This window comes from Chelonia mydas, chromosome 2, assembly GCF_015237465.2.
Source record: "Chelonia mydas isolate rCheMyd1 chromosome 2, rCheMyd1.pri.v2, whole genome shotgun sequence".
Taxonomy (NCBI): domain Eukaryota; kingdom Metazoa; phylum Chordata; order Testudines; family Cheloniidae; genus Chelonia; species Chelonia mydas.
The window spans coordinates 241,681,638-241,708,388 of record NC_057850.1 but is presented as its reverse complement, the minus strand read 5'-3'; the positions used below and the strand labels follow the sequence as shown (position 1 = coordinate 241,708,388).

The window sequence follows — 26,751 nt, the reverse complement described above, 5'->3', positions numbered from 1 at the left end:
GGACTGGCTAGCGCCCATTTGGAAAGATGAAAGACTTCATGGAGAATAATCTTCCTCATAGCCGGAGAAGAAAGGTTTACTGCTTCTCATAATATATGACTTGTATCTCCTCAAGAGACACTTCCACAAAAAAGGAGAAATGTATTACCATTACCCAAAGAATTCAACAAGCAATATTGGCAACATTCTCACAGCTTCAGAAATGGAAGCAATGGATTGGATAGTAAATTCCTGGATTACAATGAGTTCAAAGAAATGTATCATGAGAAGAACCTTTAATAGATTACCAAAAAATGGTCTCTAAAAAATGTATCGGACAAAGGTCAGATGGTATTTAGTCAAGAGCTGATATAATCTGTGGGATAAAGACAGAATGCTCTGGATGCGTCAGAATCAGTGAGATTTCAGTAAACAATTAGCCTCTTCTCATTCAAATCCTTCCTTGAGATTATGCTGCAGCATAGAAGTGAGTTGATAATAGCCATTAGCATTTTAAAATATGCTTTTAATTGAGCAATCCCTAAAAGCACAGATCTAAACTGAATAAGCACATAATCATCCCTTGTTCTCCCTACTCTTTTACCCTCAACTCAACATGTCACATATATGATGGTAAGATCTCCTGAGCAGGAAATGATTCTCTCTCATTTTTTCTGTAAGCTACCTGGGACACTTTTCATAAAAATAATAAATAACAGTAGAATTAATGCAATAATCATACTGCTGTCAACAGTGAAGACAAACACAAAACATATAGAAAACCTATAAGCTAGGATGCAGTTTGATCTACTGAAGAGTTTAGGATTGGGAAGTCAGACAGCCCTTGCTTTCCCACTGACTAATTCACTCCCTCACCTTTGGAAAGTCATTTTCTCTCTGTGCCTCACTTTGCCAATCTGTAAATTAGGGACTTAATACTTACCCACTTTACAGCACTTAAAGAGCTATGGATGAAAAGTATTGAGTGCTGTTATTACAGAATTTATTTACATTATGCAGTAATATGGAAAGAAACCTTTTTAGCCCATAAAGATGACTACATTTCATAGCTAGAATTAGTGCTGGAGAATACTGAAGCACATAAAAATCATCTCTAATTTTTTAGGCTCTGAGAAGAGTTGCTAAAATTAAGTCAGAATGATTAAACATTTCAATTATACTGAATGTGACTAGAGACCTCTGTTGCAAATATTTAAAGAACATTTGGTCCAAACATTATAGCTATATTATAGATGAACCAGTTGTAACTCCATAGTTAAGATGTCACTGAAAAATGCATTTCAGTGGAGACTTATTCCCTAGAATTTATTTAAAAAACCCAAAACATTATCTCCCCAGACTGTCACCTGATTAAAAGGATCCAGATTGAATTTCTGTTGAAGTTTTAAGTGATTCTGTTGAATTTGTTAAACATTAAAAGCATTATACCAAGAGCGTCATAAATATCTGCCTGAAGTTGGGCTCCAATGCTGGTATTTTCAAAGTAGTTTAGAGATTTGAATGCCTATTCATTTTAATGGGGACTGGGTGTTTAAATCTCAAGTGGCTTTGCAAAGCTCTGCCTTAAATCCTTATCTAGGCAACTAAACCAAAGGCTTGGTTTTTACAACAGACTGAGTACCCAGCAGCTCTCATTACACTTCAATGTGAACTTCTAGGTGCTTAGAACTTTTGGAAATCAGGCCACTGATTTAGAGCCTATGTATGGATTTAAGAGCCTAACTTTAGGTTCCTATTTATTGAAAATTTTGACATTAAAAAATTACCTGGCCCAGATTCTCTCACCCTGTTCAGGCCACGTTGCAGCAGTCAGGTTGAGCAAAGTTTCAGAATCCAGCAGTAGCAGGCCAGCTGAAAACTCACCAGCACAAGGAAGATATCAGCTAGCATAAAGGGGAATAAGTGGCCCCTACACAAACTGCTGCCTTGCACTCTCAAGCGGGAAGGGGGGGGGTCAGAACACTGTACAGCTATGCCAATTATGAACAGGCATAAATAAGTGCATCCTGTAAACTGCTTTAATTTATGCCAATGGACAGGGGTTGGCACAAATGCCCCATGAGAATCAGGGAAACAAACTTACTCTTTTCAGAGTGGTAGCTGTGTTAGTCTGTATCAGCAAAAACCACGAGGAGTCCTTATGGCACCTTAGAGACTCACAAATTTATTTGGGCATAAGCTTTCATAGGCTAAAACCCACTTCATCAGATACGTGGAGTAAAAAATACAGTAAGCAGTATATACATTACAGCACATGGAAAGATGGGAGTTGCCTTACCAAGTGTGGGGTCAGTGCTAACAAGGCCAATTCAATTAAGGTGGAAGTGGCCTATTCTCAACAATTGACAAGAAGGGGTGAATATCAAGAGAGGGAAAATTACTTTTGTAGTGCCTACGAGGCCAATGCAATCAAGCTGGACGTCACCCATTTCCAACAGCTGACAAGAAGGTGGGAATATCAGCCAAGGGAAAATTACTTTTTGTAGTGACCCTTCCACTCCCAGTCTTTATTCAGGCCTAATTTGATGGTGCCCAGTTTGCAATTTAATTCCAGTTCTGCAGTTTCTCACTGAAGTCTGTTTTTGAAGAATTGCCACTTTTACGTCTGTTATTGAGTGTCCAGGGAGATTGAAGTGCTCTCCGACTGGTTTTTGAATGTTACAATTCTTGAAGTCTGATTTGTGTCCATTTATTCTTTTGCATAGAGACTGTCTGGTTTGGCCAATGTACACAGCAGAGGGGCATTGTTGGCACATGATGGCATAAATCACATTGGTAGATGTGCAGGTGAATGAGTCCCTGACAGTGTGGCTGATGTGGTTAGGTCCTATGATGGTGTCCCTTGAACAGATATGCAGACAGAGTTGGCAACGGGGTTGTTGAAAGGATTGGTTCCTGGGTTAGTGTTTTTGTTGTGTGGTGTGTAGTTGCTGGTGAGTATTTGCTTCAGGTTCGGGGGGCTGTCTATAAGCAAGGACTGGCCTCTCCCAAGGTCTGTGAGAGTGAGGGATCATTCTTCAGGATAGGTTCTAGATCCTTGATGATGCACTGGAGAGGTTTTAGTTGGGGGCTGCAGGTGACGGCTAGTGGCGTTCTGTTACTTTCTTTGTTGGACCTTTTCCTGTAGTAGATGACTTCTGGGTACCCTTCCGGCTCTGTCAATCTGTTTCTTCACTTCACCAAGTGGGTATTATAGTTTTAAGAATGCTTGATAGAGATTCTATAGGTGTTTGTCTCTGTCTGAGGGATTGGAGCAAATGTGGTTGTATCTTAGAGCTTGGCTGTAGACAATGGATCATGTGGTGTGGTCTGGATGAAAGCTAGAGGCATGTAGGTAAGTGTATAGCGGTCAGTAGGTTTCTGGTATAGGGTGGTGTTTATGTGACCATCACTGATTTGCATTATAGTGTCCAGGAAGTGGATCTCTTGTGTGGATTGGTCCAGGCTGAAGTTGATGGTGGGGTGGAAATTGTTGAAATCCTGGTACAATTCCTCAAGGGCCTCCTTCCCATGGCTCCAGATGATGAAGATGTCATCAATGTAGTGCAAGTAGAGTAAGGTCATGCTGCCCCCATCCCCATCCTCTATTCTAAGCATATTTAGGTGAACAGGGCCAAAGACCATTTGGGGAGGTCATTCCACTGGGAGGGAATGGGCAAGGATGTTTCTACCTATGTTCGGTCTTCTGAGGTGTGCCAAAGAGTGGGAAAACCTCAAGACCAGGTCAAAGCCCCTCTCCAGCCACTCCCCATCATTGAAGTTCCATTTCAGCGAGTAGCTGTGGATATTCTGGGTCCTTTTCCAGGGTTTAGCAACTGTAGGAAGGGGATTGTCAAGGTTCCTTCCCCACTCTGAACTCTAGGGTACAGATGTGGGGACCTGCATGAAAAACCCCCTAAGCTTATTTTTACCAGCTTAGGTTAAAACTTCCCCAAGGTACAAACTATTTTACCTTTTGCCCTTGGACTTTATTGCTGCCACCACCAAGCGTCTAACAAATATATAACAGGGAAAGAGCCCACTTGGAAACGTCTTTCCACCCCAAAAATCCTCCCAAACCCTACACCCCCGTTCCTGGGGAAGGCTTGATAAAAATCCTCATCAATTTGCATAGGTGAACACAGACCCAAACCCTTGGATCTTAAGAACAATGAAAAAGCAATCAGGTTCTTAAAAGAAGAATTTTAATTAAAGAAAAAGTAAAAGAATCACCTCTGTAAAATCAGGATGGTAAATACCTTACAAGGTAATCAGATTCAAAACAAAGAGAATCCCTCTAGGCAAAACCTTAAGTTACAAAAAGACACAAAAACAGGAATATACATTCCATTCAGCACAACTTATTTTATCAGCCATTTAAACAAAACAGAATCTAACGCATATCTAACTAGATTGCTTATTAACTCTTTACAGGAGTTCTGACCTGCATTCCTGCTTTGGTCCTGGCAAAAGCAGCACACAGACAGAGAGGACCCTTTGTTCCCCCCCCCTCCAGCTTTGAAAGTATCTTGTCTCCTCATTGGTCATTTTGGTCAGGTGCCAGCGAGGTTATCTTAGCTTCTTAACCCTTTACAGGTGAAAGGGTTTTTTCCTCTGGCCAGGAGGGATTTAAAGGTGGTTAGCCTTCCCTTTATATTTATGACAGGGATCAAGACATTCATGGCTACTTGGGATGTGGGGTTACCCAGAAATGTTTCGTTGGCAAGAAGGAGGCATGGAGAGCTTTATCTTTCAAGTGCATGGATCAAGTATGCCCCTGGAGGCTAGGAGCTGCAGGGCCCCCCTCACGGCTCAGAGCTCCGGGGCTGGCAGCTGCAGGAGGCCACACCACCAGCAGCAGTTGAGAGCTCTGAGGCCCCTACTGGCTGACAGCTCCAGCCCCACGGTCCCAGAGCTGAAGCAGAAAATGTCACGGAGGTCTCTGGAAGTCACGAATTCTGTGACTTCTGTGACATAATCATAGCCTTAACCATAGTATATGGATGTCATTATAATATGAGTACCTCAATTCATAAATCCTCCCTTCTTGCATACTTCCAGGGTAGACACTTCATTGTTGGTAGTATGCTCTGGTTTTGTTTTGTAAATTAAGTGTTTTGAAGACATTCCTCTAAGAGATTTTTAAGCAGTTTTAAGTTTTAATAAAAATTAAATGGTATAAAACTCTTTTATTTAAGCCTAAATTGCCAATATTAGCAAAATACTGGGACCTTTGGGCTCATGAGTAAGAACCTTATTAAATGTCCATTTAGACAACAGAAGCCTTTTCACTGATTTCAGCAGGCCCTGGATCAGGCCCTAAAAGCAGACATATAAACAGTAAGGACTGAATCAGTAACCAGTACATCACAAGTCTAAGGGCCAAATTCGTCCCTGGTGCAACAGCACAGAAATCAATGGACTTCCACCAAGGATGATTCTCCCTGTGTTTATCCAAACTGATCTCCTTTGTTCCCATTTTAAAGGGATATTGCTAATTGTTTATTCTTAGTTATTACAAACTATCTGAACTATCTCAGGTAATTTGGAAGCAAATAAACCAGTTATTTTGCAGAAATAAAAGTATTTTGTAGTCACAACAATTACTACTTCACACAGGTGGTATCCAAGCTGACAGTAAGCAAACTGCAGTGCTTACAACAGTGGCTTTTATAGAAGCAGTTTAGCTTTAGATATAGAATGTGTGTGTCCTAAGGTGTTCATGGGGATTGTCGAAGTAACTCATAATTAAAGCGTATTTGTACCTTTTTTAGATCCAGAAATAAAAATCTACTTGTAATAATGCTCCTGTTATCCCCTACAACCAAATTCTTTGTAAGTCACAGGTGTCAATTTTTCATTTTCAAAATCTAGTCTCTTATTTTTCTCTCTCAGACATAACACTGAGGCCTTTTTCACTATGCTAGGCCACGACTGCATCCCTCTGTTTAATCCAGTTCCTCTGCAAACAATGAAGTCTCAGGCAGTTTTAATTGACTCAGAGATGTTACACTTCAATTTCCCATATGTGCCACTAACCCCTCAACTGTCTCCTTCATTAAATGTCAATCTTCCTGTGAGAATGCTCCTTCCTTTTGTTGTTGTTGGTAGTGCTGTTTTCTAAACTGAATGGTGGATGGGCACAGTTCATGGGGGGGGGGATTCTTACCTGCTGCTTTGGCAACATCTGCAGTTGTAATATTTTGGACATTTGGGTGCACTTTGAAGGTCACAGCTGGTCCCAGTATGCTACAAAAAGATTTTAAAAATATGAGATTTGTAACAAAGAAATACAACGTAACACTTCTTATCAAAAACAAAACTTAAAAAAAGAGATGAATTTAAGGAACACTATTAAGGCACCATTTATTTCTTTCCCTTTTAGTTCATTAAACACATTTGCAACATCCATATAAACCTTTATATGTGTTTTGTTTTAATGTATGTCTGAAAGAACATTACAGATATTAATTGAGCCTCATGACACCCACCATAAAGGTACTGTACCTGTTACAAAGATGGGCAAATTAGGGCACAGAAAACAAGTGATTTGCTAAAATACCACACAGAGCATCAATGACACTCAGAATCTCCAGGATTAAATCACATGTCATTTCTGATTCTGCCAGCCTTAGCTAAAAGTAGCTTACGTCACAAGTAGCCCCATTAAAACCAATGGATGTCTAGAAAACCTGCCTTATAGTGAGAGACAAAAGAAGCTCAACAAAGAGAAGGTGAAGAGATTATTTGATCTGGGTCTACTATTACCTTCATAAGGAAAAGCTTTCTGACAGTAGAGGGCTCTTTAATCTACCAAAGGTGTCGTGACGTCCAACTGCTGAAAGCTGAAGCTAGACAAATTCAGACTAGAAAGATGGTGCACTTTTTTTAAAGAATGTCAGTACTTAACCACTGGAACCACTTTTCTAGGGATGTGCTGGATTCTCCATCACTTGACATCTTTAAGTCAAGATTGGATAGCTCTAAAAACATCTGCTCTAGCTCAACTACAGTTATAAGCCTGCTTCAGTAACCATTTGGTGAAACTCTATGGCCTGTGTTACGCAGGCAGTCAGACTAACTGACCACCATGGCCCTTTTTGGCCTTAAAAGTCTATGAATCCATGAGCAGCTTGCAGAGTACAGTACTAATCAGCATGATAACGAATGGTAAAATCATGTCTATAGTGTTTGGCAAAACAAATGCCTCAGTGTATTTTGTTTTAAAGAAAAGTAAATCAACATCAATAGTTCCATACTCAGAAGCACCCCAATAATACCAAATGTATGTGCATGTATGGTGAAGGGGATGAAATTAGAATTAAAACAGATTTCAGTTACAGGCTTCTTGGATTATTATAAAGAGTGTATATATTTTTCATACATTTTCAAATACACTGACAGTTCCCTTTTAAAAACTCACCAGGTAATAGAATGCTTTAGAAGTAACAGTGTACTGTTGCCGTAGAGCTCAGTACAAGGCTGAATAGCTATGACATTTAGCACCATGATAAAAGTTAATCCATACAGTAAATGATATTTGATCTACTTGTTGTGGCAGAATATACCCCTGTGTTCACACCCAACCCACTATTATAATAATGTTTGTACAAAGTCTTCCTTGTGAGATAACATTTAAAAACTCATAATTTGCTGATCAGTAATATCATAGGAAAATGCATGTAGCAGCATTATATGTGAAGTTATAAACATACACTGAAATCAAGACTAAAAGTATGTTTTCTAGATAAATCTGGGGAGTGGCCAAACCAGTTCCTCAGAGACAAAGGAGACAAAACTGAAGCTTCAGCCAGGTGTAAGCAAGGCTGATGGATCATTACCTGCTAAGTGACCATTCTTTGCCAGGAAAGGGGGTAAGGGGGAAAATCTACATCTTAGCAAAGAAACAGCATGGAATTTCCTTCCACACAGACTGCCCGTCACCTTGCTCCCAGCTGGAAATCCTTCTCACAGGTTGCAGGGGATGGGGGGCGGGGGGAGGGAACACAAGGACAACTATAAAAAAAAGGGACAAACACCCCCCACCCACCCCTGTCTCACCCTGCCCATCACATTTATTGCACCTAAAAGAGACAAAGGAAGCAGCCACTGCCTCTGGTGGATGGGTCCTGACCTAAAGAGTTTGTTCAGTAAGACTGCTGAAAGCATGTGGTGAGAACTTTGCTTAGAATCTAATGTAGTTTGTTAAGTTAGGCACCAGTAAGCATTTTATATTCATTTTTCTTGTAACCATTTCTAACTTTCATGCCTCATTACTTGTACTCACTTAAAATCTCTCTTTTTGTTGTTAATAAATTTGTTTTATTGTTTTATCTAATCCAGTATGTTGAAGTTGAAGTGTCTGGGCAACTCCATTTGGGGTAACAAGTTGTGTGCATACTATTCCCTTAAAAGAATAATGGACTTAATATGTTTGCACTGTCTAGGAGAGGGCTGGTTAGTACAGGACATATGGTGGTGGGAAGAGGAGGGGAATCTGAGACTGTATCAGGGTCACCATGTGGTAATCTATAAGGCTAGTAAGAGTGAAGGTGTGGCTGGTTGGCTGTAGCACACACACAGAGAGAGGGAGAGAGAGAGAACTGGGAGTGACTTACATGCTGGAGACTGTTTGTGAGCATTCCACATTGGAGGCTACAGCAGCAAGGCACTGCAAATGACATCCCAGGTTACAGGCAGGGATGGCACACCTGCCCTTTGGTCAGGAGTGTACCCCGGTATGGTCACATTGGTTATCATAAATCACATAATCTTTGGGAACAGTTATATTTGTACTGTAAATTATGAATAACAATGCATTAATGGTAAAGTACATTACTGGAATCATATAAAATGTGCTTTGACTTTTTATGTGAGATGCATGTGAAAGCTGAAAAGTTGCTATGTAACAGAAAATACACTGGGAAATGTTCTCTATTACAGGACTGGAAATGTAGCATTAAAGTGCACTTTTGCTAAAGTAATAGTACTTAGCATTTATATAATAGTATTTTTCATTATGAGAGCAGCTAACTAAGTAATTTTCTACACCCCTATGAGGTAATGCATTTAAATATCCCCGTTTTACAGAGGAAAAAACTGTGGCAGTACGGTTTAAGACTGCCTACAGGTCACAAAGGAAACTGAATTAAGAGTCAAGATTAGAACTCAGGAACACATTGCTTCCAATCCTATGCTCAAACCATTAGATCATGCCTCACTAACTAGCTATATATGTAACTAGCTATTGCATTTGTATAATGTCTATCATTGCATTATCTGAGCCCTCTCGCTAAAGAAACCAAGAAAGCCTATAAAAACCCAGTCAAAAAGCTAGTTGTTCTATTTCACTTTTGGAAATATACTGTGACAGAGTCGGGCCAGATGGCTACAGGAAAGTGATAGAAGGCAGATATATTAGCCCCAGGTTAAGTAGGTCCCTGTTCCCTGGGTAAGGTAACAGGGAAGGTTCCAGAACAATCAGGAACCTTCTGGAAATAATTAAGACAGACATGCTGATTAGAACACCTGCAGCCAATCAAGAAGTTGCTAGAATCAATTAAGGGCAGGCTAATCAGGGCACCTGGGTTTAAAGAGGAGCTCACTTCAGTTTGTGGTGCGCGTGTGAGGAGCTGGGAGCAAGAGGTGTTAGGAGCTGAGAGTGAGAATGTGTACTGTTGGAGGACTGAGAAGTACAAGCATTATCAGACTACAGGAGGAAGGTCCTATGGTGAGGATAAAGAAGGTGTTGGGAGGAGGCCAGGGGGAAGTAGCCCAGGGAGTTGTAGCTGTCGCACAGCTGTTCCAGGAGACACTCTAGACAGCTGCATTCCACAGGGCCCTGGGCTGGAACCCGGAGCAGGGGGCGGGCCCAGGTTCCCCCCAAACCTCCCAACTCCTGGTCAGACACAGGAGGACTTGACCGGGACTGTGGGTTCACGAAAACGGCCAAACTGAGGGCTGCCGTGAAGTTCCAAGGAGAGCAAATCCGCCAATAAGCGCAAGACCCACCAAGGTAGAGGAGGAACTTTGTCATAATACATACAATATTATAAATAGTTTTCAAAGCTAATGTAGAAAACCAGAAGCTAGAAGCCAGAACCTAAGCTAGGAAGTTTCAGTTCCTGGCAGTGAGCAGACTATTACATAATGATTAAATAAGATAGTTATTAGAATTACCCCTCTGCTCTAATAATTCTGACCCTGGACTAGCTGTGAGCACAATGAACACTAGCTGCCATCTCCTTTACTCACATCTCATCCAGTGTGCACATTCTAGTTTGAGCTAATGAAGATTGACAGTAATCAATCAATTTTTCTTCAAGTACTTTTCAGAAAAAACAGGTCTATTGCTAAAATGACAATCCAGATTCCTAGTCACCAATATCAAAGGAGTTTATTTTAATCAATGATGAGTGCCTATATGTTTTGTCAGCAGCATTTAAATAGTATTTTCTATATTATTATACTTAAGACATGTATGCACTTGCATTTCATCTGAGGTTCTTAAAGTGCTTTGCAAACATTCAGTCCACTGGCAGATTCTGGCCATGAAGCTGAGGTAGTTAGCCACAGGAGAATCACCCACTGTAGGGGCACCCTTAGTAGTAATGGGTATGCTCCTAAGCTGTCTCCCACCCTCTGCTGCTCTAAGGCACATGGCTGGAGCTGATGATTCTGCCAGTTACTAAAGACATCCCTCCTTTGTGGCAGATTACATAACACTAGCATTCAGTGAGCTTTGCAGAGGAAACCGATCATAATTATAAACCAATGTGGGACCAACCTACGACAGAGGCAGTCCAGGATCAGGGAAGCATAAAAGCCAGTTTTGCATCCCCTCCCCAAGCTGCACTAGCCATTCCACAATTGTAGCCAAGGATCTGGAAATCAGGATCACACTCAGAGGAGATATTAACCCCACAGATGAGTCAAAAAGAGCCTCAGTAACTTACCAGGGTCACAGAGTGAGTTAGTGGCACAGTTGGCACTAGTGAGGTAAAAGTGTGGTCAGGGAGTTTGGCAGCATTGGTGTACTTCTGATTAAGATCTCTTTCCATCATCCTGAACTATTCAAAGCCTAAAATGGACTCCTAAAACCTACACATATGGAACCAGCCTGGTAGGTAATCCAGTAACAGTGTAATGAACTGCCATGAACAGAAAAAAAGCTTGCAGCCCAAGGTCCTAATCCAGAATGTTTTGGGAATTTCATAGAGGCAGGATGCTCATTATCTTGGGTGGGAAGGAGCATGCATGTTACTCTCTAGTGACTCCATCTGTCTAACTCAAGAACATGACACAATCCAGGGTAGGAAAGAGACAATAATCTTTCCTCTTCCAAAAGCACTGTCATTGTCCCAGAGGGCTTCTGAGAAAGTGCAGGGAATAAAGAAGAAAAACAGTTGGGGTGGGAAAAATCTCAGGGGACTGAGAAGATATTGGTGAACTCCTCTTCTCACAATGGGAAGAGGAAATCAAAGCTTTTCAAGATCCTCATTAATCCATCATGATGTGGGATACTATGTTGTTATTCTACAGTATTTAATTCTTAAATGTACTGTAAAAAGATTTACTGGAGGATAACAACACAGAACTTTTTTAGGCATATTTACTGTATACATGGATAACACAGAGATTCTTTTCAGTCCCCCTCAGAAATTTATATTATAAATTTCAGTCCCTCTCAGAAATTGTTGCACATTGGCATTAATTCTGGTTAAAAAAAAAACTGAGCTCATTGGACAAAATTGCATTTATTGCTAGCTGTATTGGGAATGGCCTTACAGCATCAGGAGCTCATATAATAAAGACTTTTCTCACGGGGGTTTTCTGGCAAAAAGCACTCAATAAACAAACATTTCAATAAGAATGCTTGTCCTCTTGGGAATCCTGCATTGTTCATTATATGTAGGAGGAGTGTATTACAACAAAATATAATAATATTTGACTGACAAATATTTTTAAGAGAGCTTTAATGGGAGGTGCAGTCTTTGAAAATGGTGTAAGGTGCACAAAATGCACCTACAACTCAGTGAAAAAGAACTTGAAATTAGTTAGCAGGGATCAAGATGGATTAATTGCTTGTTCTTGATGCTGCCAAGTACTCTGAAGCCTAGCTAATATTAATGGCAATTGTCTTTACATCACTTTAAATAGTGAAGCTCACTGAAGTGAGCACTATTGTTTATGACCTGATGGATTGCAAACAAACTGTTCCCACAAATCACTGATGATTCTGTCAGTTAGTAAAGGCATCCCTCCTTTTGTGGCAAATTACATCACACAAGCATTCACATTGAGCTGTGCAGATAAAACAGATCATAAATATAAAGCACAATGTCCAGCTTGAAAGATAAGAACAAGCAACATGGTATTTCTTCAGCTAAAAGAGACATTAAAAATGTCAGGAGGCAGCACATTTCATCTAAAAATATAACACTGCACCTAAGATTTTTTTAATACCTTTTTGAACTGGATTCTGCTCTCATTTACATCAATGCAAATCTGGAGTAAACTCCCTTGACTTAAATATGAGAGCAAAATTTGGCTCTTAAAATGCATTCCGTATAAATTACTGTAATCACACACAACACTTCTGATAATACTTTTGCTAACATGTTTTTCAGCAAAGGTAGGCAAATCTGGCTTCTAGGTTAATAAGCACGGAATGCTCCCTATGCAAAATGTAATGTCTGTTTCAATGATCTGCTAAATATATTACTTGAAATGTACAGACTAATTACCCCCTCTGTTGGCTGTCAAAACTTCTGCTGTTTTTTTTTTAATTTCAGTAATGTTTCCTTCAGCCATATTAGTTTTTTTTTAACAAAGACATTCAAAGCCTATTGCAAATTGTCACCATTATGTGTTGTTGTTTTATATTCTGTTTACTATAGATGAAGTAATTACAGTGTTTGCACCGAAATGACTTGAAGGTTGATTGCTGATTTAATGCTACTCACATATACCCCTCCCCACCAGGTTTATATTATCCATCTGAAGGTTAGAAGGTGCATCTTTCAACATGCAGAGGAAGTAAATAATGTCTTGTGTTAATATATGATTATAAGTATTTCCTTCCATTAATTGTTTTACAGACCAGCAACATTTTTGTTGCATTTTGCCTGTCAACAAATGAACTGCCTGAAAACACAGAGCTGCAGTATGATCAATATGGCAATGTCCATATCACTTTCAAGCCTTAAGTTACAATTATATTTATGAATGACACGGCTTAAATATGTATAAATTATGCATCGAGCTTTGCATGCCTGTTCTTCTCCCTCATGTGTATACTCCTTAGTACCACAGGATCATACAGGTTTGCTGTGAAATACAGTTACAGTCTATCATACCCCCTAGTGGAAAAGGATTTGAGAAACAAGTGCCAACATGGTTATGTTTATTCTTAGTGACAAGACATGGAGCTGATCCCAGACAAAAATGAATTTGAGGCTGGACCACATTTTTAAAGAACGATGAAACATTTTTCTTGAGACTCGGGGATGTTAGGGGGAGCAGTGGATAATTACCACATTAAATATTCTCTTCTCAACCCTGTTTCATAATACAAAGCTGTTCTTAATACAACTCACATTTGAAATTAGAAACATACAGCCCTGTGTGTTCATTTAAAAGATCTTTAATCTTTTGGGGTTAAGAAAAACAATTAGTAACACTCCAGAGAACAGTACAAACTAAATTTTATAGCAGTGAAGGTAATTGTTTTAGGGAACGTTTGGCAGAGTTGAACTAATTGCTTGCAATGTTTATACATTTCTGAGTCTGCTGTGTTTAGAAATTTCAAGCTTAGATCCATCTTCAATACTGCATGGAAATCTCCTTTTCTTCATGGCATCATAAATGAGCTGAAAATTAAGACTCAGTCACTTCCACAAACACATAACATATGAAATACATCCATATCTAAACACACACACTTATATTACACATACAGCGAGAGAGAGAGAGCGCAAATAGCTAATGGTGGCATTTTCATGATATGGAATGTCTGCATGACACATGATTGATAGAGCAAAACAGAGCCAGAGGTGTGTTGAGTTTGGTCATCCCTAAACAATATAGGTCCAGATTCCCTGGTACACTCTGGCTGGTTTTGCACATCCCTTTTTAATCAAACCAGCTGCAATCCCATTTGAAATGGTCAGTTAAGCCTGGTTTTACAAACGCTTTGAATGGAATGGTGCAAAGGACTCAGGTTGTATTAGTGAACCTGACCCAAAATGTATATTGCATGGGTCAATGTCTCCAATGCTGTATTTATATCATAGAATCGAATATCAGGGTTGGAAGGGACCTCAGGAGGTCATCTAGTCCAACCCCCTGCTCAAAGCAGGACCAATCCCCAACTAAATCATCTCAGCCAGGGCTTTGTCGAGCCTGACCTTAAAAACTTCTAAGGAAGGAGATTCCACCACCTCCCTAGGCAACGCATTCCAGTGTTTCACCACCCTCCTAGTGAAAAAGTTTTTCCTAATATCCAACCTAAACCTCCCCCACTGCAACTTGAGACCATTATTCCTTGTTCAGTCACCTGCTACCACTGAGAACAGTCTAAATCCATCGTCTTTGGAACCTCCTTTCAGGTAGTTGAAAGTAGCTATCAAATCCCCCCTCATTCTTCTCTTCCGCAGACGAAACAATCCCAGTTCCCTCAGCCTCTCCTCATAAGTCATGTGTTCCAGTCCCCTAATCATTTTTGTTGCCCTCCGCTGGATTCTTTCCAATTTTTCCACATCCTTCTTGATGTGTGGGGACCAAAACTGGACACAGTACTCCAGATGAGGCCTCACCAACGTCGAATATAGGGGAACGATCACGTCCCTCGATCTGCTGGCAGTGCCCCTACTTATACGTCCCAAAATGCCATTGGCCTTCTTGGCAACAACGGCACACTGTTGACTCATATCCAGCTTCTCATCCACTGTAACCCCTAGGTCCTTTTCTGCAGAACTGCTGCCGAGCCATTTGGTCCCTAGTCTGTAGCGGTGCATTGGATTCTTCCGTCCTAAGTGCAGGACTCTGCACTTGTCCTTGTTGAACCTCATCAGATTTCTTTTGGCCCAATCCTCTAATTTGTCTAGGTCCCTCTGTATCCTACCCCTACCTTCCAGCATATCTACTTCTCCTCCCAGTTTAGTGTCATCTGCAAACTTGCTGAGAGTGCAATCCACACCATCCTCTAGATCATTTATGAAGATATTGAACAAAACCGGCCCCAGGACCGACCCTTGGGGCACTCCACTTGATACTGGCTGCCAACTAGACTTGGAGCCATTGATCACTACCCGTTGAGCCCGACAATCTAGCCAACTTTCTATCCACCTTATAGTCCATTCATCCAGCCCATACTTCTTTAACTTGCTGGCAAGAATACTGTGGGAGACTTTATCAAAAGCTTTGCTAAAGCCAAGGAACAACACGTCCACTGCTTTCCCCTCATCCACAGAGCCACTTATCTCATCATTGAAGGCAATTAGATTAGTCAGGCATGACTTGCCCTTGGTGAATCCATGCTGACTGTTTCTGATCACTTTCCTTTCCTCTAAGTGCTTCAGAATTGATTCCTTGAGGACCTGCTCCATGATTTTTCCAGGAACTGAGGTGAGGCTGACTGGCCTGTAGTTCCCAGGATCCTCCTTCTTCCCTTTTTTAAAGATGGGCACTACATTAGCCTTTTTCCAGTCGTCCGGGACTTCCCCCAATCGCCATGAGTTTTCAAAGATAATGGCCAATGGCTCTGCAATCTCATCCACCAACTCCTTTAGCACTCTCGGATGCAGCGCATCCGGCCTCATGGACTTGTGCTTGTCCAGCTTTTCAAAATAGTCCCAAACCACTTCTTTCTCCACAGAGGGCTGGTCACCTCCTCCCCATGCTTTGCTGCCCAGTGCAGTAGTCTGGGAGCTGACCTTGTTCGTGAAGACAGAGGCAAAAAAAAGCATTGAGTACATTAGCTTTTTCCACAGCCTCTGAGCTGGTACTTCAGTAAAAGAAATTCAGGTAAACAATCCAATAAGTAAGCAACCCTGTACAGACACAAATCCTATAAAAGTCCATTCCCCCAAGCTATTTATTAATCTCCCTCAAGAAAATTAGTCAAACTGCCTGCATGAGAATCCATTCCATGCTGGAGCTCAACACAAATGGAGGTTTTTCATTGTAACTGGAGGTTCTTTGAGATGTGTGGTCCCTATGTGTGGTCCCACATGTGTACGCATGCGCGCAATGTGTCTGAGTCCAGAATTTCTTCAAAGCAGCACCCATTGGCCCACCCGTGCAGTACCTCTCCTCACATTCCCAGCCCAGGGTATAAGAGGCAGTGCAGGCTGACCTTTTCAGTTCGTACTTCAAATCCAACAGGATCTGAAGCAGATGGGATGGAGGGCAGATAGTGGAATACAGATATTCCATGCATTTCAAAGACCCGCCAGTGACGGTAAGTAACCTTCATTTCTTCTTCAAGTGAAAGTCCCTATATGTATTCCACACGTAGATGATTGGCAAGCAGTGTTCAGAATGGAAGTGGGTGCAAGGAAGCTGGTAGCAAAGATACTTCCAATACTGCCAATCCCCCCATTGCATCTGCAGTTAAGGCAAGAACTAGGCATAATGTGTCACAAACATGTGGATTGAACTCCAGGTGGCTGCTCTGCAGATGTCCTGCTTTGGAACATCTGGTAGGTAGGCTGTGGAGGCAGCCTGTGCTTCTGTAGAGTGAGCTGTGACACCACTGGGTTGTTTGCTATCTTGTAGCACTCTAAGTTTGTTTATGACAAGGTCATGCGAGACAGTTTTAAAAGTCTTACTAAAGTCAAAATATACTACATCTACCACTTCCCCCTATCCACAAGGCTTGTTATCCTGTCAAAGAAAGCTATTAGGTTGGTTTGACATGATTTGTTCTTGACAAATCCATGCTGATTGTTACTTAGCAATTTATTATCTTCTAGGTGTTTGCAAATTGATTCCTTTATTATTTGCTCCACTATCTTTCCGAGTACTGAAATTAAGCTGAACTTCCCTGGGGTGGTCCTTATTCCCCTTTTTATAGATTGGCACTGTATTTACCTTTTTCCAGTCATCCAGGGCAGAGAAGGCAAAGGAAGAGTGACCACTTCATCCAGGGATGATGAAGGAGGAGTTGTCAGTACCTGTGGATCCAGTTCCAACTCTTCCTCCTCGTACACCGACGAATTGGCTGGTGAAAGGAAGAGGAACAGTACGACTTTTCAGAGGGCCCAGATGCCTGCCATAAGGATCCCATGGACTCCAATAAGATGAGAACATGGGGTCAATCAGTTGCGAGGGACCCCAAGGAAATCAGTACCAGTGGTCCCTGGTGTGGGTGGGGGTTGTACCTGGCAGAATGGCAAGCATAGCATCTCAACTGTCCATCAGGGCTTAACTGATTCCACTGAGATACCAGTGTGGCCATATCCTCTGATTCCTCTGAGTCAGAACTGCTTCATTGATAGCAGTGTTGCCATCGCTACTGGGGAAGTTGTGCCAGATGGTTGGAGGTGAGACAGTTCCTGGGCCAGTGATATAGACGCCTCCTCTGGAGGGAGTAAGGACATTCTTCAGAAGTGGAGACTGTGGATAAGGGAGGAATATATCTTCCGGTGTTATACAAGTATCAGAACACCCTGGTGTCTGAGGGGTTCCATAGTTAACTCTGACATATTCAGTGCATCTACAGTGGCTGGATGGTCTTTAGATGGATGAGGCTGTATCCACAATTAGTCCAGACCAGCACTTATAGATGGAACCAGCAAACACCTATCTTTGCAGTTCGGTACTGAAGTAACTGACAGAACCAGCAGATCTGCCTACTGGTGTTAACCAGCCAAGAAAATCAGTGGTTGGCTTATGCCATACTACAAGATTCTACACTCATGAAAGCCAACTACTTTCCTCTAAATCCCCAGTCCAGGTAACTATAAAGTTCCTTTTCAGCAAAGCATCAACACATATGGTCTTGTCACACTGATTTAATGTGATTTAAGCATATGCTTAAGTGTTTTGCTGAATAGGAAGACTCAACACTAAGAATATGATGAAGGGCTTTCCTGAATCAGGGCCAAAGCCAATATCTTGACATAAATGACACAGAAGCTTAGGACAGAGGGGAAACAATCATATTGGTTGTCACTGTATTTTGACCTTCAGCAAGATTGTTTCAGAGGCACGTTCTAACTAGAGAGCTTTGCTTACAGGTAGCCATACACTCCAAGCTGCATAATAATTCTGACAACAGGGGAAACATTTAAAGGATGGGACCTCAAGATGCCCAATACATTTCCAAAATCATCCTCCTCCACTGTTTTTTATTAGATTGTAAACACTGTGGAGGAGGAAGAGTCTTTTACTAGCCAGAACAATTGATGTTATTATTTATTTGTATTGTGATAGCATCTAGCAGCCCCAGTCATGGACCAGGACCCCATTATGCTAAGCACTATACAAATACAGACCAAAAGGCCTATGTTCAAAAGAACTTAAAATATATCACATGCTGATCAGGGCCTCTGGGGACTTTTGTATACAAATAATAAATGTTAATAGAATAAGTATCTTAATCCTTTCCCCATTCTGTGTTAAAATTTACTATTGACCTATGGCTGATAAAGAGATTTTTCCTTTATTTCAGCCATTCTGTGGTTGTTGAGAAATGTGTTCTAATTGTCTATTCATGAATGAGAATCATGTACAGACTGAACCATATTTCATATCCAATTGTCTCTAAAAGTTGAGGAGTGGGGGTGGGAATTCAGAAACAAAACTTCGATTTGGGTTTGACTTCTGTGGCATAGAGTCACTTGTGCAACCAACCTACATGGCCCCCATTTAATGGAATGTCTGTAGGTTCCTGCAGCTGCAGGTAAATCAGATAATTATTTGGACATCTTGTGCTATCCCCATAGCCTCTATCATTATGGACGTGCAACCTCTGAAGTGACATTGCTGCACCAATCTCACTGATTATGGCTGACACAGTATTGTCAATAGCCACATTTGAGGAGTGAAATCACGTAAAACAGTCGATCTGTCCAAACAGACACTTTTCTTCAAAGGCAACCTACATGCAGTAAAGCTCTGATTCAAACTTATTTTACTGATGTTTGTTTCCAATGTGAAAAATATATTTAAAAATTAAGATTTGAGAGATTTTTCAATTCAATTGGTCCCAAGTAAAGATTTTTACTAAACCTTACAATTGCAATTATTTAATGAATGCTCAGCTCAGTTTTAATAACTTTTATTCTTCACGAAATGAAATCTCTCAGACGATTATTCAAGGTATCTAATTATGGTTGGTAGAAGCACAAAATACGCAAGTGCTGTAATTTACTTTCAAAATGCTGAACTATAGAGTTTGGACACTGAGAAGATGCAAATACATTTGAAACTCTGCTTTACTGTACATAGGTTTTGTTTTATTTTCCTCCAGAGTGGTAATTAACTTAAGTCATTATGAAAGGAAGAACTGATGTTACATTTGTATTTTCATTTGTATTTTTATACATTTTAGCAGCCCTGCTGGTACACCGATAAGCAGGGGACTTGTATTTTTAGCCAATAAAGACTTAATCAGAGACATTGTTCACTGACTTTGGGCCTGATTCTCCACTGCATTGTACCTGGTGTAGTCATTTACTTTTGTTGAAATAAAATGATGATAGGTGTAAAATGTACCAAATCAGAGTGGTAGTCAATATAGCATCGTTTAGTGGCCAGAAAGTAATGCTTAAGAACCAGAGGCAGTGAGGCTGGAAAGAATGGTTTACAGTATGAAAAGGATTAGACTCCACCCACCTGAAGTGACCCATGGGCTGCACATGGTTGTGGTTCCTTTGTGAGGGGAGTATGGAAGTTCCAGTGGAAAGGCAGCATATCTACTGTCCTTTTAAAAAGCTAAATTTTGAGTACATCCAAGCCTGTGTTAAATAAGTCCAAGTCCCGATGAAACACACTAACTGGCTTTCTGCAGCCTAAACTTAAACCAGCCATAAAAATCCAGGACAGCTTGCTTCTTCCGAGCCCATAGTGACTGCCCACTTAGAAGTCTGAAAGCTTCTCCTCTAGCAGTGGAAAAATAGTTCTGGACAACCCAATTGGCTGTTTCATTCCTGTGCCTCTTCCTCCAAACTGTGAGTTAGAAATACTTTCTCTGAACCAGCCCTCTCGCATCTGAAGGCATATTGTTTACTGGAGCCATCATCCACTCCTGATGAAGCACTTCCTGCTCCCCAAAGCCTGCATGAATCCTTGGGTTTATAAACCCCACCACTGGCAGTCAATGTTGAAGCAAACAACCCTGGATTTGCAGCACAAGCTGGCTAGGTGATGAAATGTACAAGAGATGGAATCAGCTGCTCAGCTGGGCCAGCTGCTCCATAGTCACAAAACTAATTCATCCATTGACTGAAAAACTGGGACACGAACATTCATTTTTTAAATATGGCAGGCCTCTCAAAATAGATGATTCCTAGAAAACTGAGAGGTAAGTTTGGTCATCCTTCATCATAAGCCTTTTCCAACTTTAACTTCTATTATTCTATTAGTAAAGTGTGTTCAGTCGGCTAGACCAGAGGAGTAGGATTGGGAACCAAGACTGTTTGGTTCTATCCCCAGCTCTACCAGTGACTTGTATAACTTTGGGAAACTCATTTAAACTTCTCTGAGCTTCAGTGTACCCATCTGTAAAATGGATGTGAAAGGCTGTATCAATGAAATGAGTATGATTCATCTTCATAAACTTACTTATAACTACAACTCAATGAAAATTTTCAGACAAAACTTTTTTCGCTGCTGAAAAATTCCAGATTTGGAGAATTGTTTTGGTCAAAAAAACATAATGCTTCATTTTAATATTTTCAAAACAATGTTTCAATTTTTTGATTAAAACCAACTTTTTGTTTTGAATTTTATCTACATTTTATTTAAAGAAAAGATTAAAAAAAACCTCTCCAAAACTAAACTAAATGTTTCATTTGACCCAAATCAATTTTTATTTTATTTTTTTTACTTTTTTGGTTCATGACATTTTATTTTTAAGTTTCATTTCCACTCAACCTGAAACAAGATCTTTAAAAAAAAAAATTTGGTTTGGCCAGCCAACCAAAAAATCTGTTTCACACAGCTCTAGTTATTAACCTTAACCAAACCCATATATGATGATCCTCTCATTACAGAGAATGGGACAGAGAGGAAAAGAGACAAGAAAAAAATCTGAAGTTAAAAAAAGAAAGGAGTGAGGATGAATCTGAGAAAGCTTACACTTAGTTTCAGAGTAGCAGCCGTGTTAGTCTGTATTCGCAAAAAGAAAAGGAGGACTTGTGGCACCTTAGAGACTAACAAATTTATTTGAGCATAAGCTTTCGTGAGCTACAGCTCACTTCATCGGATGCATTCAGTGGAAAATACAGTGAGGAGATTTATATACACACAGAACATGAAAAAATGGGTGTTATCATACACACTGTAAGGAGAGTGATCACTTAAGATGAGCTAATACCGGGGGAGCGGGGGGGGGGGAGAAAACCTTTTGTAGTGATAATCAAGGTGGGCCATTTCCAGCAGTTAACAAGAATGTCTGAGGAACAGTGGGGAGGTGGGGTGGGGGGGAAATAAACATGGGGAAATAGTTTTACTTTGTGTAATGACCCATACAGTCCCAGTCTCTATTCAAGCCTAAGTTCATTGTATCCAGTTTTCAAATTAATTCCTCTTCAGCAGTCTCTCGTTGGAGTCTGTTTTTGAAGTCTTTTTGTTGTAATATTGCCACTTTTAGGTCTGTAATTGAGTGACCAAAGAGGTTGAAGTGTTCTCTGACTGGTTTTTGAATGTTGTAATTCTTGACATCTGATTTGTGTCCATTTATTCTTTTACGTACAGACTGTCCAGTTTGACCAATGTACTTGGCAGAGGGGCATTGCTGGCACATGATGGCATATATCACATTGGTAGATGTGCAGGTGAACGAGCCTCTGATAGTGTGGCTGATGTGATTAGGCCCTATGATGGTGTCCCCTGAATAGATATGTGGACACAGTTGGCAACGGGCTTTGTTGCAAGGATAGGTTCCTGGGTTAGTGGTTCTGTTGTGTGGTATGTGGTTGCTGGTGAGTATCTGCTTCAGGTTGGGGGGTTGTCTGTAAGCAAGGACTGGCCTGTCTCCCAAGATTTGTGAGAGTGATGGGTCGTCCTTCAGGATAGCTTGTAGATCCTTGATGATGCGTTGGAGAGGTTTTAGTTGGGGGCTGAAGGTGATGGCTAGTGGCGTTCTGTTATTTTCTTTGTTGGGCCTTTCCTGTAATAGGTGACTTCTGGGTACTCTTCTGGCTCTGTCAATTTGTTTCTTCACTTCAGCAGGTGGGTACTGTAGTTGTAAGAATGCTTGATAGAGATGTTGTAGGTGTTTGTCTCTGTCTGAGGAGTTGGAGCAAATGCGGTTGTATCGTAGAGCTTGGCTGTAGAGAAGGATTGTGTGGTGTGGTCTGGGTGAAAGCTGGAGGCATGTAGGTAGGAATAGCAGTCAGTAGGTTGCCGGTATAGGGTGGTGTTTATGTGACCATCGCTTATTAGCACCATAGTGTCCAGGAAGTGGATCTCTTGTGTGGACTGGACCAGGCTGAGGTTGATGGTGGGATGGAAATTGTTGAAATCATGGTGGAATTCCTTAAGGGCTTCTTTTCCATGGGTCCAGATGATGAAGATGTCATCAATATAGTGCAAGTAGAGTAGGGGCGTTAGGGGACGAGAGCTGAGGAAGCGTTGTTCTAAGTCAGTCATAAAAATGTTGGCATACTGTGGGGCCATGCGGGTACCCATAGCAGTGCCGCTGATTTGAAGGTATACATTGTTCGCAAATGTGAAATAGTTATGGGTGAGGACAAAGTCACGAAGTTCAGCCACCAGGTTTGCCGTGACATTATCAGGGATACCGTTCCTGACGGCTTGTAGTCCATCTTTGTGTGGAATGTTGGTGTAGAGGGCTTCTACATCCATAGTGGCCAGGATGGTGTTTTCAGGAAGATCACCGATGGATTGTAGTTTCCTCAGGAAGTCAGTGGTGTCTCGAAGATAGCTGGGAGTGCTGGTAACATAGGGCCTGAGGAGGGAGTCTACATAGCCAGACAATCCTGCTGTCAGGGTGTCAATGCCTGAGATGATGGGGCATCCAGGATTTCCAGGTTTATGGATCTTGGGTAGAAGATAGAATACCCCAGGTCAGGGTTCCAGGGGTGTGTCTGTGCGGATTTGTTCTTGTGCTTTTTCAGGGAGTTTCTTGAGCAAATGCTGTCGTTTCTTTTGGTAACCCTCAGTGGGATCAGAGGGTAATGGCTTGTAGAAAGTGGTGTTGGAGAGCTGCCTAGCAGCCTCTTGTTCATATTCCGACCTATTCATGATGACGACAGCACCTCCTTTGTCAGCCTTTTTGATTATGATGTCAGAGTTGTTTCTGAGGCTGTGGATGGCATTGTGTTCTGCACGGCTGAGGTTATGGGGCAAGTGATGCTGCTTTTCCACAATTTCAGCCCGTGCACGTCAGCGGAAGCACTCTAGGTAGAAGTCCAGTCTGTTGTTTCGACCTTCAGGAGGAGTCCACCTAGAATCCTTCTTTTTGTAGTGTTGGTAGGAAGGTCTCTGTGGATTAGTATGTTGTTCAGAGGTGTGTTGGAAATATTCCACACAAGAGATCCACTTCCTGGACACTACGGTGCTAATCTATATTGGCACCAGAGGATGAAGGAGAACTGGCTTCTCTACAGGCTGGCTGCTGGTCACCTCGAGCAGCAGAGAGTGCTCCACTCCCACCTCCAGGTCCCCCGTCCATTGCAGGCAAGAACCAGCACGTTGGACTGGCAACAGGAGGTAAGGACTAGACTCCAATGGCTGAGGAGGACGAACTATCTGTCCCCACAACAGGGAGACTCATGGCCACTGCACCCAAGATGAGAAGGTAGAGGATAGTGGTGATTGGTGACTCCCTTTCTCTGGGGGATAGAGGCATCCATCTGCTGACCTGACATGATGTTCGAGGAGCTGTGCTGCCTGCCTGGAGCCCACTTCTGAGACATTACTGAGAAGTTTCCAAGGCTCATTCTTCCCTCTGACCACTACCCCATGCGGCTCATCCTCCTATACACTAATGACACTGCCAGGCATGATCCTGAGCAAATCAGCAGTAACTACAGGACTCTGGGAGTGAGGGTGAAAGATCAGAAGCACAGGTTGTGTTCTCATTCATCCTCCTGGTTGAGGGTAAGGGCCCAGACAGGGACACACACATCCTGCAGATGAATGCATGGCTGTGCAGATAGTATCGATGGAAGGGCTTCAGCTTCCTCAACCATGGGATGCTGTTCCGGGAAAAGGTCTCCTAGGAAATGATTGGGTCTACCTGGCCATAAAGGAGAACAGCATCTTCACACACTGACCCCTCAGTCTTGTGAGGAGGGCTATAAACTAGATGTAAGGAGGGTAAGGTGACAAACGCCCACAGATAAGCATAAGAAACAGTGACATTAGGAGACACTAGATGTTGCGGGGGAAGCATGAAAAATTACAATAGGGTCATAAGAATATAAGAATGGCCATACTGGATAAGACCAATGGTCCATCTAGCCTAGTATCGTTTCTTCCAACAGTAGCCCATGCCAAATGCTTCAGAGGGAATGAACAAAACTGGGAAAATCTTGAGTCTAGTCCCAGCTTCTGGCAGTCAGGTTTAGGGATCCTCGGAGCATGGGGTTGTGCCCCTGACCTTCTTGGCTAATTGCCATTGATGGACTGAACCTCCATGAACTTAACTAATTCTATTTTGAGCCCAATTATACTTTTGGCCTTCACAGCATCATCTGGCAACGAGTTCACTGGCTGACTGTGCATTCTGTGGACATAAGTACATAAGAAGTACTTCCTTATGTTTGTTTTAAACCAACTGCCTATTAATTCATGTGTTATGTGAAGGGGTATATAACACTTTCTTATCTACTTTCTCCATACCATAAATGATTTTATAGACTTCTATCATATCCCCTTTCTTTTCTAAGATGAATAGTCCCAGTGTTTTTAATCTTTCCCCATATAGAAGCTGTTCCATATCCCTAATACCTTCTACAATTCTAATATACCTTCTTTGAGATGAGGCAACCAGAACCACACAGAATTCAAGGTTTGGGCATACCATGGATTTAGGCATTATGATCATTTTTGTCTTATTATCTATTCCTTTCCTAATGGTTCCTAACATTCTGTTAGCTTTTTTGACTGCTGCTGCACACTGAGCAGATGTTTTCAGAACACTATCCATGATGACTCCAAAATCTCTTTCCTGAGTGATAACAGCTAATTTGGACCCATAATTTTGTATGGATAGTTAAGATTATTTTTTCCAAAGTGCAATACTTTGCATTTGTCGACATTAATTTTCATCTGCCATTTTGTTGCTCATGAGAGGACCTTCCCTCTAATCCCACGACTGCTTATTATTCCTTAAGAGCCTTTGGTATGGGACCTTGTCAAAGACATTCTGAAAGTCCAGGTACACAATATCAACTGGATCACCCTTGTCCATCTGCTTGCTGAATTCTACTAGATTTGTGAGGCATGATTTTCCTTCAAAAAAGCTGTGTTGATGGTTCCCCTACAAATCGTGTTCATTTATCTGTCTGGTAATTCTGTTCTTTACTATAGTTTCAACCAGTTTTGCCTGGTACTGTAGTTCAGCTTACTGGCCTGTAATTGCCATGATTGCCTCCGGAGCCTTTTTTTAAAAAAATTGGGTTATATTAGCTACCTCCTGGTCACCTGGTACAAAGGTTGATTTAAGTGATAGTGATAGAAACATACTGCAGTTAGTAGTTCTGTAATTTCATATTTAAGTTTTTTCAAAATACTGGGGTTAATACCATCTGGTCCTGGTGACTTATTACTGTTAAATGTATCAATTACTTCCAAAACCTCCTCTATTGACACCTCAATCTGGGACAGTTCCTCAAATTTTTATCTAAACAGAATGGTTATGATATCAGAATCTCGCTCACATCCTCTGCAGTGAAGACTGATGCAAATAATCCATTGAGCTTATCTGAAACAGCTTTGTCTTCCCTAAAGTGCTCCTTTAGTACCTTGATCATATGAGCAACAAGAGGGAATTCAGTGGGTAAATCTGCTCAACATCTTAGATGTCTATACACAAATGCAAGGAGTATGAGGAACAAACAGAAAGAGCTGGAAGTATTAGCACATAAAATGGATTATGATTTAATTGGCACCACAGAAATTTGGTGAGATAAATCTCATGACTTAAATATTGGTAGAGAGGGGTACAGCTTGTTCAGGAATGACAGGCAATGGAAAAAGAAAGGAGGTGCTGCATTATACACCAATAATATATGCACTTGATCTGAGGTCCAGAAAGAGATGAAACTAGTTCAGAGTGTCTGGCTAAAGATAAAATGGGGAAAATATGTATTATATCATCATAGAGGTCTATTCTAGAATACGAAATCAGGGAAAGGAGGTAGATGAGGCATTTCTAGAATAAATAACACAATATCCAAAGCACAAGACCTGCTGTAATGGGGGATTTTACATTTTAGACTTTACTCTGACTAATAGTAAGATACTGGTTGTGAATCTGAAGACAGAAGTCAATTGGGGGTGAAAGTGATCATGAACTGATAGATTTCATGATTCTAAGGAAAGAAAGAAGTGAGAGCAGCAGACTAAGCATGA

The 26,751-nt window shown here is 41.2% G+C and overlaps 1 protein-coding gene across 2 annotated transcripts in view; it reads right to left on the bottom strand.

Moving 5' to 3' along the window:
- Positions 1–26,751, bottom strand: part of PTPRN2 (protein tyrosine phosphatase receptor type N2) — a 989,298-nt gene that overhangs the window by 505,892 nt on the left and 456,655 nt on the right. For both annotated transcript variants that reach the window (XM_037891071.2, XM_043541551.1), the window contains exon 11: positions 6,149–6,228. In XM_037891071.2, the coding sequence (XP_037746999.1) occupies positions 6,149–6,228 (80 nt within the window). The remainder of the gene's footprint in view (positions 1–6,148; positions 6,229–26,751) is intronic.